The 16,886-nt window shown below is 35.1% G+C and overlaps 1 protein-coding gene across 2 annotated transcripts in view; it reads right to left on the bottom strand.

Moving 5' to 3' along the window:
• AGBL4 (AGBL carboxypeptidase 4) overlaps window positions 1-16,886 on the bottom strand; it is a gene marked incomplete at both ends in the record, with an annotated part of 1,409,253 nt that overhangs the window by 1,159,547 nt on the left and 232,820 nt on the right. For both annotated transcript variants that reach the window (XM_082661428.1, XM_082661429.1), the window contains one exon: window positions 10,457-10,581. In XM_082661428.1, the coding sequence (XP_082517554.1) occupies window positions 10,457-10,581 (125 nt within the window). The remainder of the gene's footprint in view (window positions 1-10,456; window positions 10,582-16,886) is intronic.

The following is a 16,886-nucleotide window of genomic DNA, read 5'->3' as shown; positions in this document are numbered from 1 at the left end:
GGGTCTTGGTGCTGAGATGAGGACCTCCAGGAGACCTCACTCTGATTAATATTCCCTGGGGTCTGAGGTTGTCTATTAGTCCAGAGGTTTGGACTCAGCACTCCCACCACAGGAGTTCAGGCCCAACCCCCGTCCTGAGAACCAAGATCCTGCAAGCCCCACAGCATGGCCAAAGAAAAAAAAAGGAGCAGTACAATAACAAAGCATAAATATAAAATAAAATTAGAAAAATAAAAACTTTATTAGAAAAAATAAAAATATAAATGAAACAACAGAACCACAACCTAAAAAAAACAAAAGTCAGAAAAGGTCTTGGCTGTGGGGGGTGGAGCTTAGGTGGGGGTGGGGCTGAGGCAGGGCAGGGTTTAGGGTGGGTGGGGCCTAGGCTCAGGACCTGCACAGCTGGAAAAGGCAGCACGGCTAGAGGGGGCCTCAGAGTGCAAACTGCAGAGGTAAGGCCCTGGGTGGGCATGCAGGGGGGTAGGGTGGGGGGGTTAGGCTCAGGATGGCTGAAGGGAGCCTCAGAGGGTGGAGGATTAGGCCTGGGACCTCACCAGGCTCTCCCGGGCCCAAGTGGGCAGAGGAAACGCTGGCCACATTCCTTTCCGATCCTCCACTCTCCCGAGGGCCTCTCTCCATTCCTGTTGGTCCCCTCACTGTGGTTGGGCTCATCCTGAGCATGGAACCCCTCCCCTCCCCCAGCCACCCCTCAGGGGCACTGGTCCCATCCATTGAGCCTCCACTTTTCCTCCCCCTTCCCTCCCCACAACATCTAACCCAGTCACTCAGGGGTTCCTCCCATCCCCTTAGGTGTCCATGGTCCCCCACCAGTGCCTGGTAGGTGCCCTAGTTGTGAGGATACGTGAACTCCATGTCCTCCTAGTCCTCCATCTTGACTCTGCCACCTGAGAGCAGGAAATGATTTTAAAGGTAGTAAAACCAAGGGGCATGTTTTATTTTGCCATCTATGAAATGAAGATAATAATAATAACAGCCTCTCAGAGTTGTTGGGAAGATTCCATATAAACATTTAGTACAGTACTGGCACAGCATAAGTGATCAATAAATGGTGGTTATATTAATATCATGATAGTTGTCATTATTTCTATTCTTAGATACGGATGCACAAGGATGAATCTAAGGTAGCTCTTAGGTTTCCAATTTGAATGACTGCATGGATAGTAGTAAATTCACTGGAATGTCAAGCAGGCAGAAGAAGCAGATTGAGAGGGCAAGATAAAGAGCTCATTTTATAAATGATGAGCTTGAGATACCCATGAGACATTCAGTGGTGGTGTCCAAAAGGCAGTTCAAAGTAGGAGTTTTGATATCAGGAGAGATTTTCAAGTATAGACAGTATTGGGAATATGGAAAAGAAATGTAAGATGTAGTGATATGAGATGGAATCACGTATAAATGTTTAAGGATTTTGTAGAAGAGAAATCCATGAAGGAGAATCAAAAGAAATAGGCAAGAAGATACAAGGAGAATCAAAAGAGAGAAATACCAGGAAAGACAAGGTAACAGAATTTCCAACAGCAAACTGTCAACAGTATCAAATGCAAGATAAATTCACATAGTGAGTATAATATGTCTGTTGAGTTTAACAATATGAATATCACTTATGACTATTACAGTAATGAAATGCCTATTTAATAAATACTACAAAGTATAATGCCAGCTAAGTCTATATTTGAGTGCTACCATTTTAAATTATGATAATAGTGCCTGGTCTAATTGATATAATGAACAAATACACTAACATTATAAACACAAAAATGCATTGATATATATGTATATCATGATTATAAATATACAAATAATTTTGGGTATAGTTCTTAGACTTACCACCAATTCCCAGAAACCAATAGAAGCCAACTTGAAAGAATAAAAATGTGTTCATGTTGGCAGTGTTTACAGTAAAACTGAAATAATATAGCTGATATACAAATTCTTTAAGCTTTCCATATTTTCTATATATTGAATGCTACCCTACTTTCTGAATGTTTCCTTGAACAAAGAACTTCTGACTCCATGAATCAGAAATATAGCTAACTTATGGTGTATCTTATAAAGACCATCCTAAAGTAAATGTGCCACCGACTTCATTCAACAAGTGAGTTTACTTAAGCTACTAATAAAAATATGTACCCATGTTGCAGACACTATTCAGGTCTTTTATTAACATCTATTATTAATCTTCCAAACAGTGCCTCAAGGCCAGTGGTATTAAACCAAATTTAAAGGTGAATAACTGAAGTTTAGTGGGGTTATGTAACTTGTCCAAGGACACAAAGCTGGCAAGTAACAGAATGAAGATTCTGACACCAAAGCTCATGCTTTTTACCACTACACTCTAATATTATCACTACTCCTGAACAATCAGAAGTAAGAGATGTTTTTTACATGCCAGTATACTTGAGAAAGATTTCTCTACTCTTTCTTTTCCTTACTGCTAAGACGGTTTCTTCTCCTAAACCCAATCTTTGTGAGAATACCTCTATTTGCATTATCACTTAGTCTTCTGTAAGTTGCCTCTTTATATCCTTGGCTTACTTGGTTTTGTTTTTCTTTTTTTTCTGGTGAAAGTTCTTTATGTATTTTGGATACCAATCTTATATGTGTAATACATTGCACAAATTTCTTTTCCCAGAATAGTACATATCCTTCAACTTTAGGTCTTTGTCACATAGACTTTATTTTTACAAGCTCAAAAGTATCTATCTATTTCTTTATAATTTTGCTTTCCTGTGCCTTGCATAAGAAATTCAACCCTATTCCAAAGCCAATAACATATTTATTTTTTATTTATTTTCATAGTTTAAATTTTTAATTTGTTTGCATATTCAAGTCTTTAATCCATCTAAAAGGTTTTTAAAAATAATTTGAGATGGGGTGCTCTTTGTCATACAACTCTATTGATTGAATAGGCCCTACTATTCCTACTATTTTATAATACAAACTCTGTCATAGATCAAGTTTCCTTATATAAACAGCCTCGTTTCTGAGTTCCAGTTTGTCCATTTAGACTATTTGTCTATTCTTATTCAAATGCCATTCTATTTTAATCACTATTCTATAAATAAAAATTATTAGCTGAAATATAAGTTTCTATAAAATAAACACATACCTACTCATTATTCTTCTTTAAAGTTGGCTTAGCTATTTTTGACCCTTTGCTTTTCTACATGAATTAGCTTATCAAGTTCTATGAAAAGAATGTGACAAGGATAATGATTTGAATTGTATTAATTCCAATGATTTTGGGTGATTTTGGGAGAACTGACATCTTTATAATATTGAGCTTTCACTTCCAAAAACATAGTTTGAATCTCATTTTATCAGATTATCCCTCAACTATCTCTCATTATTGATGTTATCTCTGTACCCCTCTGTCATTCCTTCTCATTTTTCAATGATTGCTGTTCAGACCTCACTGACATTTCTCCAATATATACAGAGACAATATTTCCAACACTCTGGGTACTTTGAGTTCCTCCTCTCCAATATCTTATCTTCCATTATATACCTCTAGCTGCTCCCATAATCATACTATACACCTTGATATTTCCAATAGTTACAATAATTGTAATTCCTTCAATTTTCTTTTAGTCATTCTACTACCTAATGACAGCTTCTTTGCAGCTTATTCACTATCGTACACTAACCACTGACTTCATAAGAATCTCCAACAAGAGTAAATAAAAATCCCTGTTTGCCTAGAAAAGTTCTAGTTTATGCCTGTTGTCCAGTTGTAATTATTAGAGCATCTTTCACTCTCAAAATTGACTGATTGGATAAAAATTGACATTGGATGGTATAGTTATGCTACTTTCAATGCACTGATCTATCGTGTTTTTACTACCCTTCACCTTTTCATGACTCCCCGTCCCCTTACTGTATTCTCTCTTCTCTAAGTTTGCTTGCATGCATCCTGGACTCTCTCAACTTTCTCTTATTTTGTGGTCTGTATTTCAAAAAAACACAACCATGGTCTGCTTCCAGCCATAATGAATTGCCTGGTAATAAGTTTACCCTCCCTCCATAAATAACTAGAATGCTGGACCAAAACATATAAACTATTTTTTTAAGACAGTGGACAGTAGGCAACTCATGATTGATCCCTGAGAGGGAGAAATAAGGTAAGGCTTCTGATCACTAAAGATTTCTGTCTGGAGGCACATTCTGAACTATGATGCAAGGCAAAGGAGCTCATGAAAAATGTGGATACCTCACTGAGTTAAACAGAAATTGGAGTTTACAGAGTTGGGTTAGTGATAATGTGGCTGGAATTACAGAACAGAGAGCACTGGAGAAGACTAAACTATGCACAGAAAAACTCCAGAAACTGACATAGGGCTCAACTTGATTCTTTGGCTGAATGCAAAGCTGTACATACATAAGGTAAGACTCCATGAAAATAAGCAAAGAATAACTACTAGAAAGTGGAAGAACAATTCCAGGAACTCACGCAGAGCTGGGAGACATTCAAACCCAAACAAATCATAACACTTCACTAGAGACTCCAGAAGTATCACATCTTAGTAGCAGGGTTAAACTGGCCCTAAAGTTCAGGCTACTCTAGACCTGCCTTAGTAATACTTAAAAGCAAGCCTTGATGTTCACAATGGAGTAACTGGTTCTACATCTACCTAATACCATAAACAACTAAAAAACTGAATAAAATATTTGAAATAGATGTTTTCAGACACTGGATAATTAGCATCACAAAGGTGGGATCCCTAATAGAAGGGAAACAAATGAGATAATTCCTATGATAACTCCAGCTTTCGAGACACAGGAATGGGAGATGTTCTAATTGTAACCAGACAGATTAAAAAGACCCCTTTGAACACCTGGAGCACTCAGTAGATACTCCAGAAGGGTCGTGTCTGGACCCAGAAAGACCCAACAAACATCACTACATTAGGCCTGCACTAAGAAAACTTTAAATAAGCCTATGTGTATCATTGAGGGCAAAGAGAAAGACAAAAAATAGACATATAAAATAATTAATTAAACAGTATATTATAAAGTGATAGTTTCTAAAAGAGAAAGTAGAACAGCATATGTGGGGTGTGTGGAGGAGGACAAAATGAATAAGTCACTAAGGTTGGCCTCATAGAGAAGGTGGCATTTGTTATACAAATATCTGCTGGAAAGGGCAAATGGGAATAGTCATTGCCCTAAACCCTAAGCCAGTGCTCTAAGGTGGAAACATACCTGGCTTGAGGTACAGCAAAGAAGCCAGAGCTGTGTGGGCAAGGCAGAAAGTAGTAGGAAATGTGGTCAAAGCAGTGCGTATGTTGTAGGGTAGGATAGGTGGGTTTGACCAATGATTTTGCAGGATCTAGTAGGCCATTTTAGAGATATCATCTTTTACGCTGAGATACAAAAGTTAATTAGAGGAGTTTAACAGAGTAATCATGTGATATGACCTACATCATAAAATTACTCCCATTTCCCTGTTAAGAGTACGCATTAAAGACAGGGTAGGCCTAGAATATAAACAGGGGGCCAGTTAGGAGAGTTTTATCACAGACATAGAAAGTAATTGGCAGAGCTAGGCCTGGAATTCAGGCATGTCTAATATCGAGTACATATTCATAACGATTACAATTTGCTTGATGATGATGATTATGTTGATGATAATGATGATGACGATATTTTGCAATAGCAGATTTGAAAGAAGAAGAAAGAAGATGAAGAAAAGGACTAGAAGAAGGAGAAAGAGAAGGAAGAAGAGCAGAACAAAAACAGTAGTAATAATCTAGTAATAATTTGTTGTGGTAGTTTTTCCTTTTGCTGTTTTTAGTCTTATTTCTACTGTTGAGGTGTTTTAGTAAAAACAACAGCCATCAAGTAGTGAATCTCTATTATCTATCTACCAAACACCATGGTAGGCTCTTTAGCTGCACTTTCCCATTTAATATGCACAATGCTCACAAGAAATAGTATTATCATCTTTGCTTTACAGATGGAAAACTGAGGTGCCAAGAGATTAATTTAACCGATCAATGGTAAAACAGCTCATAAGTATGACTCAGTATATAAACCCAAGTCTGTTTGAATCCATTGCCCTGTGATCTTTCTACCATGATATGTTGCCTCTGTTTACTGTCAAGTCTGGCCATAGCCAGGATGAAGTTTTACTGAGACTGAAATCGCCAGGATGGAGACTAAAGCAGCAGCAAACTCTTGGAATTTTTAAAGTCCAATTCAGACATGTCATATATAAAAGTGTGTGTGTGTGTGTGTGTGTGTGTGTGTGTGTGTGTGTGTTTAAGCTACATTACTGTTTATAATAATGTGAGAAATATTTCATTGTTTTAAAAAAAAATTTCACATTATATACGTCAGAGGAAATTCTGTTGGCACACCCAGACAAAACAGGATTGATGAAATAAGAAAGAGTCAAAATGATAAATAGGTATGTTTTGTTGTCTCAGGTTGTTCCTAGAATGCAGTTAATTCCTTTATGACTAGAGGCCTGAACCACTGCATTATATTCAAAGTAAGAGAGAAAAAAGAAACAATTTATGCTTAATGTATGAACTTCTGAGTTCATTAAACATTTCAAAACAAGAAATTAAAGAAAAAGCATCTCACTGACTGCTGATAGGACAGAAAAATACTATAAATTGTCTGGCAGCAATTTAGAAATATGAATGAAGAGTTTTAAAAATATTAATATACTTTGCCCATCAATTTCCCTCAAGGAATTTATCCTAAGGAAGCAAAATGAAATCTGGGTAACACTTCATGCATAAAGATGTTTACTACAGTGTTATTTATAACAACCAATAATGGAAAATAATCTTTATGCCCAAGATTTAAAGAAATGGTCCAATAGTACATAGCTATTGTACAGCCATGTTTATGAGGTTTTTAATGACAGAAAATTGCTTGTGATACCATTTAGCTTCCTTATAGGTAAGATATAAAAATGTATATATGGTACAAATTTAATTATTCTCCAAAAATAAAATAGAAAATAAATAAGCCTAGAAGTAAATATGCCAAAAGTTAATAGTATTTGCTTCTAGGTAGTAAGATTATGGGTGTGTGTTTCGGGGGGTGGGGGGGAATGTGCTTTTTCTCTGCTTCTAATAATTATCCATATTTTCCAAATTTTCTACAGTGAGCATTGGATACTTTTATAATCAGAAAGGGAAAAAATTAACTCAAAGAGATAAAAAGATTATAAAGGAAAGAAAACAGTTTCAACAATCCAGGCACATCATTTTATTTCTTCTTATTGGCTGAAGTTTTATCATATTTAAATAGAAAGATTTGCTTTCACATCACACGAGTGTTCTGCTGCATCAATAATAATTTCCACATAAGAATATTTAATATAGGTTTTTCAGAGAGAAAATTACTTTTCAATAAAGATACCGGGATGTTTAGTTATCATAGATTCTTGCAAATGTACTATTTAACAACTACTTCAGGGGGTTAATATATCGGTCCTGGAATACAGCACCATATGTTCCAAGCTTTTATCACTTTCTAAAAACATAAGGAAGATAACCCAAAAGCTAGACCTGTTTATACAGTATATTTGATGCTTTGATTTTTAGTGGAGTCAGCCTTTGATGACTAATATTTCTTTTGCCCGCTAGTACCAAACCCTAAATAAGGCTCCTGACTAGATTACATTCATGAAGGTCTCATTTTAAAGGAAATTGGAGAGATGGAAAAAGATTACAGGAAGAGACATCATAAAAACAGGCCTCACAAGTCAAACTTAACAGTAAAACCATTCTTTTTCATATAGACAACCATGAAAACAAATATCCTGTGAGCTAGAGATATGTATTTTATCTTTCCAGCAGATCTTTATGCCTTCTTGAGACAGATTTCCATAACTATATAATGTGATTACAGTTGAAGAAGCAATGGCCCACAGAAGGAGGCTGATAAAGCATCAGGCTCCAGGAAACCAGATAAACATGTTCATGATTTCTAATTGTAACAAGGGTAGGATAACACTGGATATGAAGCTAGAACTCAGACAGACCGAGCAAATATTGTTTCCTTCAACTTTAAAAATAAGTATCCATAAAACAGCACCAACTTTCTTATTAGAATAATAACTTGGAACATATTCATGTTACTTCCTTGATTGATAGAGAAGATTCAAAAGAGACTGTATGACTTTAACATGTAGTATGAAAATTATAACACCCTGGAAGAGACATTTTAAGCAACAAAATGAATATACCTGTAAGCAAACTAGAAGAGAAAAGAACAAGAAACTTTGAAATGTATGACCAACTTGTCCAAAAGACTATCCCAGGTCATATATAACTTAAGAAACACATTTTCCTAACCCTCGAGTCATCCCACTGCTCTGCAACTCCCTCACCTGACCATAGGAGTTATATAAGGATAGTCTTTATGAGAGACTAACATGAAAGAAAAACTAGACTAGGAATTCAACATGGCCCAAAGTTAAAAAAAAAACCACTACAATGTCAGAGTTTCTGTTAGGTCTCTACTTATCAAAGGATATAAGAACAGACTCTGTTCCTTGAAAAGTAATCGGTCTCATTTCTTAGGAGTTAGTGGATTCCTGGTTACAGTAGGCAAGTTGAAAGGTATGCATGTGCTGTGCATAAACAGGAAAAGAGTAATCCCCTTTATGAATTTAGAAATCCTGGCAGATTATACTGCTTTAAAGAAAATGTTTCCTTTCCTTAATATGAATTGACTATACTGCCTCAGAATTACTGTTTGTTTTTCAGTGGTGTGTGTATGTGACAATTGTAAGTTACTGACATGAGACAGGCACACCAACAGAAGAATGAGGGGTTGTATGCTTACCTCATGGTAGCAGAGAGGTCTTCACAGGAAACCCAAACTTGGAGTGCCAAGATTCAGTCTTGTACATGTGGCTAAAGCCTCCTGTTGTGAGTTATACTCTCAAGAGTCAGTAACATAGACTTTGGAAAAAGCACTTTGAGGATCATTGATTGTCTTGCTGGAATAAGAGGGACAATCCTAGGGACAGGTGAAGTCCTGTAGGCAAAGTATAGGTTTCCCAAAGGTGGTTTCAGGGAAGGAATATTATTCTTACTATGAAAAACTGAAAAAAGAATTCCCTCATGGGAGAGTAAGCCAAACTAAGAAGCAAAGCAAGGAACTAAAGTTTGTCCTAGAGCAACAGTCTGTGTGAGGTTTAACTTTTTTCCCACTGTCCTAAATTGCTATATCATATATAGCTAACCATGTTCAAAGCGCTCCCATATATTTAATTCCTTCTAGTTAGCCCTAAACATCAGTAAACATTACATACACCCAGTCCTGTGTCAGTGGTGTAGAAAATTAAAAGAATCGGTAGTAAAGTGAAGTGGCTGTTCCTGAACCCCTCTTCTGCCGAAGCCAGCATGCCAGGAACAGCATTGTGTCAAGGACAAATGAGGGTCCCTAAATTCCAGACACTGACCACTGCCTACCTAACACATGACTCAAGTTGCAGTTGAAAGAAACAGAGAGAAGCAAGCAACCAGGTGAAAGAGCAAGCAGAATAGATTGACTTGGGAAGGGAAATTAAACAAACTCCTCACTTTCTCCCAAATATGCTAGAAAAAAATGACCCTGAAGGAAGAAGGCAGATGTTAGATTATAGGGCTACGCTTCATCTGCTTAAAAGAATCCTATCACTATGTGTACAAAATTTGTGCAAAGTCTTCCAGAAGCAGCTGTCTGATAATGATAACTGATTTCTTAGGGTTAGATTTTTATTAATGTTTTTCAAAGCATATGTCATTAGTTCTCTCTATTTTCATCAATACTTTTATTCAAAACAGATTTGAACAGGATTATAAAAACATACACTGTTATGTTAGAAAATGTAGATGAAGTAATCGTGGTTAAAGATAGATTAATACTATCAGAATAACAGAAAAGTTAGTATACAAAAACAAAAGCAAAAAAGCTTTCCAGAGTCATTATATTGGGCTATAAAATTGGCTCAGAGTTTTCCAGCAGCCAAAGCAAAGGGAAAAAGTAGGATGAGTTACAAGAATCATATTGTTTTTAAGATAGAAACACCTTGTTATACAGGAGAAGAAAAGCTTTTTCTGAAACTGAGTCCTGTGAAAAAAATAACATACAGAACAGCACTCCATAATAAACATAATAGCAAGTCACTTGCAATGGTTCCTTATAGTGTCCCCCAAGGAAGCCTAGCACATAACACTAATGCTTCCATCGGTAAAGAACACTTTGAGTTCTCAGATAATCTATTTGTTTTTTTCATAATCACCGTATAGCAAAAGTTAGCATATTATACCTGTTACTGTCTATCTCTTAAAATAAAATGATATCACTACAGCACATATCTAAGAATATATTCCTAATATGGTCATTATTTTGATATTACTAAAATAACACAAAAGCATAATCTTCCTACCAAAACCACAATGAAAGTATCCACTATTTCTCTCACCTGTGATTCTTTCACGTTCTCAACAGTAAAGTTGAACCAGACTCGGAAGCGTGGATTACAGGTATCCGGCCTAATGAATAAATCATACTCGAACTCAGAGACCTGGTCCACCCGTCCAAGGTTACCTGTTAATAAAAATTAAGAGAGCTGGGTTTTAATAGAAGTTCATGAAGCTCAATGATATATACATTTAAATATTATGAGCTCTGACAATGACATTTGTCATCATTCAGTACTTATAGGTTCATTTTTCACAATCTGCAGGGCCGCCAACTCTGAATGTAGTCCAGAAAGAGGAGGTTTTCAGCTAGTCTAGGCTGTGGTATAAGCAACTCTTCCTATCTATATGACCTAGCAGATCTATTTGTGCTACAAGTATCTTTGACAGATCGGGATGCTGTATAGAGCATGTGGCAAGCCCCCGTAAACCAAGTAAGAATCACAACCAAACTTCAGTTTCCTAGTTAGAAAAACAAAGATGATAATACCTCATGTATTTTGTATTAAGCATTATGGTATACAAATTACCTCTAATATATTTGATCTTGTTTAATTCTCACAACACGGCTACGCAGTTTGTACTGTGTTTGGTGTATTTCCAAACTTCTATCAGAACATGTTAAAGAATATATAAAGCAGAGTAAGTTTTAAACAAAAATTAGGAGTAGTTGCTACATAGCAGTAATAATGGTAAAGTCGCAAACAACCATGAAATTAATTTCCATTTCCTCCACCAACAGAACAGGCATATCAAAAATGTATTAACTTAGATGTGAGTCCCATTCTTTGTCTCTCCTCTCTCTGCCTGATATTCTAATGAGTGGTAAATTGCCCAAAATGTTAACAGTGGGATGCTATAAAAACAAAAGCTAAGAGTCTTATGAATTCCCAAACCAGATAATCAACAACTAAAGAAGAGTAAACACAACTATAGAAAACAACAAAGCAATTGATTGAGAAGTCAGTATAGTATTGCACTTGAAGAGCACAGCAACATCCTACTTTTAACAGTAAGGTCCTTCTGTATAGCACAGGGAACTATATTCAATATCCTGGGATAAACCATAATGGAAAAGAATATAAAAAAGAATGTATATATGTATATAACTGAGTCACTCTGTTGTACAGCAGAAATTAACACAACACTGTAAATCAACTATACTTCAATTAAAAAAAATTTTTTTTAAATAATTCCATAAGTCATCCCCCAAAAATGAGCTCTAGCCTATCTTTCTCCAAAAGAACACTCAGAATTAAACTTTAACCTTATATCCACCAAAGTTTTTAATTATTTCTTTTACAAGTTCTACTGGCATGTCACTTGTTTTTCTGAGCAACAGTTGTAGTAGATGCAGTACTAGCCTGGGAATCATCAGACCTGAATTCGAGCTCAATTGACTCACTGTGCAACAATGGCCTCATTATTGTAATATTCTGCAACACTCTGCAATATTCTCATTTTGCAGATGAGGACTCTCAGGGCCTCATCTGCAAAATGAGAATATTGAGTTACCTAACTTCTAAGGTTCCTTTCAGCTGTAACATTCTTTGGCTGCCTGACTCTAGGATCAGGCAGCGATCCAAGACAATAAGAGAACCCTTCCTTCAAAACCAAATCAATTAACCTTAGGGTGATTTTTGTCTGCTCTCATTAAAATGTGGGTGGAGAAACCAAACTTATTCTTCCTTCCAGAACCAAAACGATCAGTTACCTCAAGTTAAGTACATAAATATTTTTAAAAATGCATTGATGGGAAAATACAAATAAGAGCTAATCAGGACGAAAAACTTTTAATTTTTCTAGTTTCAATTGTCTTCAGAATTTCCAAGGAGATTCTTCAATGAAATAGTCCTTTCAAATATTATCCTCCAAAAATATTTACTAAGCTTCTGTTGTAAAGGGCAAAACACTTACTACATGAGAGCACTAAACTTGAAATCAGAAGATCTAGACTCAAGTTTTATCTCTGTCACTTACTGAGTGACCTTGGAAAATTCACTTAACCTCTATCAACCTCTGCTTTTTCAACTATAAAGTAAGAATCGTATAAATAGAAATATGAATATTTATCTCTAGGTTAATTAATATGAACATTAATTTTAACTAGTATATAACTGATATTAACACGAATTTTCAATAGAAAATTAACATTTTCTGAGCATTTCTACACGCCACATAGTGTCCCAAATGCTAGGTATACTAACCTATTGAATTCTCACAACAACACCCACGTGGTAGAAACCATTACTATCCTCATTTTACATATGAAAAAAACAAGGGACGAAGATATAAAATAACTTATCCAAAGCTATACAGCATGTAAGCAAGTATGAGTCAGCTGGAATTTGAATTCAAACAATATGTCACTAGACAACAGCTTCTACTAAAAGAGCTGGTTGGAAGAATATAAAGATAATACAACACACTGAAGGTACAATATAAGTTATAATCCTTAATAAAAACTTACTATCCTTAAAACAACAAAAAGTGAAAAAAGCCACTATTTTCTTGACTTCTAAAATTTCACGGTTGAAAAATTAAACATTAATGTACATTTCAACATTCAAAGGAAAGAAGATTTTTATTTTGTTTTTAATTCTGGACCACTATAAATGGATTCTGACTAATAATAACATGTCTTAAAATTGTTGCTATATATTGTGTCTAATAATAATGCACCATATGTGTCTTAAAACTTACAGTTTCAAAATTATTTCAGATCTTATATATTACTAAAGCCTCACCATGACCCCATAATGAGTAAACTGAGACTCAGGAATGTTTAGTGCTTGCTTAAGTTCATGCTTTAAAGCACCACGGCGAGACCTTGAAACAAAGACTTTTTTTTTTTTTTTTTTTTTTTTTTGCGGTACGCAGGCCTCTCACTGTTGTGGCCTCTTCCGTTGCGGAGCGCAGGCTCTGGACGCGCAGGCTCAGCGGCCATGGCTCACGGGCCCAGCCGCTCCGCGGCATGTGGGATCCTCCCAGACCGGGGCACGAACCCGTGTCCCCTGCATCAGCAGGTGGACTCTCAACCACTGCGCCACCAGGGAAGCCCGAAACAAAGACTTCTGACTCCATTGTGTTACACTTTGGAATATACCATACCTACAGCCAATTCATTTCTTCAGCCATTCAATCAGTTATTCATTCAAAAAGTACTATACTATGTACTATACAATAGAACAGATAGTAAGTCAAACAAAAAGGTCTTTGCTTTCACTAAGTTTACAGTTCCAAATAATAATAAGCATCTGGTCTTTGGTCTTCTGTAACTATTCTGTTGGCCTTCTTCACCATTCCTATGAGGAGTATTCTCTCTGTGTGTATGCATAAAAATGCTTTCCTTGTATCACCAATAATATTTCAACAAAGTGCCAATTTATGATGTTCTGAAAACAGCTATTGAAATAAGCTGACCATGCCTCTATATCATCTGGTTCCCTTCCACTTATACGAAAGGAAAGAAAAAAAAGCAAATAAGAATTTAAAATATAGGACAAATACAAAAAAAAATAATATGTAGATTTTAAACAAAATATATCAATAAATGTGTTAAATATAAATGGACTAAATATTACAAACAGAGATAAAAATACTCTGGATAAAAAAACAACTATATATATTGCTTATAAAGACAAACTTTACATTTAAGAGCACAGAAAGACTGAAAATAAATGGTCCTTTCAACTATCATCAGCCAAAAATATTTACTGAGCCCTATGTTGTAGAGGGTACAATACTTATTAATTTAATGAAAAAGTTTTAACAGGAAAGCACTATCAAAAAAAAGCTAATGTAGCTGAGACAAGGTAGGCTTTAAATCAAGAAATGTTACTAGAAATGAACAGAGATATTTCATGATGCAAAAAAGGTAAGTCCATCAACAAGACACAAAAATCTTGAAAGTATATACAACTAACAATAGATCTTCAAAATATATAAGTAAAATTTGACAAAATAAAAGAAGATAGAGACAAATTTAGAAATATAGTGAGAAATTTTAACATACCAATACCACAAACTGAGAGAAACCAAGATAATATTCAGAAAGGATTTAGACAATTTGAAAATGTGATTTAAAAGGATATCTAGTTCTAATTACAGAACACTTTTCATTTGTAGAACTACAGAATATATATCCTTTTCAAAAGAACATGGTACATTCACAAAATTGATCATATGTTGATCTATGAAGGAAGTCTCAACAAATTTCAAAGGAATTTATACTATATTGCATATGTTCTCTTATCCCAGTGATAGTATTTTAAACTAAATCATAATCAATATATGTCAATCAAAATTTGTGGGATGTAGCTAAATCAATTCTAAGATGGAAATATATATGTACACATACACATAGATGGATTTTCACTGATTTACACATAATATAAAATGTACTCTGAAAATCAATTATCTAAGCTCCTATTATAAGAAGCTAAAAAGTGGGAATATATATTGAAACAACCACTATGGAGAACAGTTTGGATGTTCCTTAAAAAACTAAAAATAGAACTACCATATAACGCAGCAATCCCACTCCTGGGCATATACCCAGAGAAAAACATAATTCAAGAAGACGCATGCACCCCACCATTCATTGTAGCACTATTTATAATAGTCAGGACATGGAAGCAACCTAAATGTCCATCAACAGAGGAATGGATACAGAAGATGTGGTACATATATACAATGGAATATTACTCAGCCATAAAAGGAACAAAACTGGTAATATGCAAAGACGTGGATGGACCTAGAGACTGTCATACAGAGTGAAGTAAGTCAGAAGGATATAAACAAATATCATACATTAACGCATATATGTGGAATCTAGAAAAATGGTATAGATGATCTTATATGCAAAGCAGAAATAGAGACAGAGACGTAGTGATCAAACGTATGGATACCAAAGGGGAAAGGCTGGGGGATGGGATGAATTGGGAGATTGGGATTGACATATATACACTACTGATACTATGTATAAAATAGATAACTAATGAGAACCTACTGTATAGCACAGGAAACGCTACTCAGTGCTCTGTGGTGACCTAAATGGGAAGGAAATCTAAAAAAGAGGGGATATGTGTATACGTATACCTGATTCACTTTGATGTACAGTAGAAACTAACACAAAATTGTAAAGCAACTATACTCCAACAAAAAATTAATTTAATAAAAGGAGAGAACAATGTAGAGAATCCCATTTAAAAAGAAAGAAGAGCGATACTTTCAAACAAAAAAAGTGGAAGGAAATAAGACAGGTAAGAGGAGAAAATCATAAAATTTTTAAATGTACTCTGCAGAAAATTTAAAACATGAAGAGATAGTTTTTTTGAAAAAGACTTTTAATATGAACAGACTCCAGCAAGCTCATACAGAAAAAATAAAGAGTAAGAATACACATATAATAATATCAAAAATTAAGAGAGACTAGTACTACATGTCCTTTACAATCAGACAAGAAGAAGAAAAAAGCAACAAACATATTGTAAACTATGTATGTCAATATATTTGAAAAATAGATGAAATGTATAATTTCTTATAAAAACACAGTTTATTGAAACTAAAATATGAAGCAATATAAAATGTGAATTATTCAATAACTACTAAAAGGACCAGATCCTTAATTTTAAATGTTCCCACAAAAAGAATTCCAGTCCTAACGGTTTCACTTCTGAACACCTATAAATTTATAAGAAAGAGTTAATCTCAAGCACATTCTTCCAGAGGAAAAAAGGAAACATTTCCCAATTCATTTTATGAAGCCAGGACAATATTATACCAAAACATGACAAGATTATTACAAAAAAAGGAAACATATAGATAAATCTGTTTCACAAACCTAGATGTAAAATACTAAAGAAAATACTAGCTAATTTAGTCCAATCATCAATAGAAGAGATGACGGATCATGAAAAGTTGGAATTATTACAAAATAACATTTAAGGATCATCAATCCAAACAACATATTAACAAAATAAAGAACAAATAGGTGATCATCTCAAAAGCAGAAAAAGTATTTGATAGAAAAGCAACATCTCTACTTCTGGCTCAGACATGTTGAAGTAACTATAAAGAGACTAGCCCCACTGTCAAGAATTTTAAAGCTGGGAAAATATATTAAACAACTGTTTTCAGACATTAGGAAATAGACAACATGATACAGCGATCCATGAGAGAAGAGACATTCACAAGATGAGCTCCCACAATAGGACTGACTCTCCACCACGGAAAGACTTCCCAACTATGTCAGGAAACCAGACACCAACCAGACTAAAGAGGTCCCGTGAGCTGTGTATACAGAAATAAAATTTGAAGCTGTTTAAGCAGCTGAAATCTGAGAGTAGGGCATTAGAAAACTATACAAGATGGTGGTAGTGACGGGGTAACCCAGAAAACTCTAGGATCATTTCTTGTAAGTCTGTGGCT

Source organism: Grampus griseus (assembly GCF_964374135.1).
Source record: "Grampus griseus genome assembly, chromosome: 1".
Classification (NCBI taxonomy): domain Eukaryota; kingdom Metazoa; phylum Chordata; class Mammalia; order Artiodactyla; family Delphinidae; genus Grampus; species Grampus griseus.
Note: the sequence above shows the minus strand (reverse complement) of the source record. Positions and strands in the feature narration are given on the sequence as shown.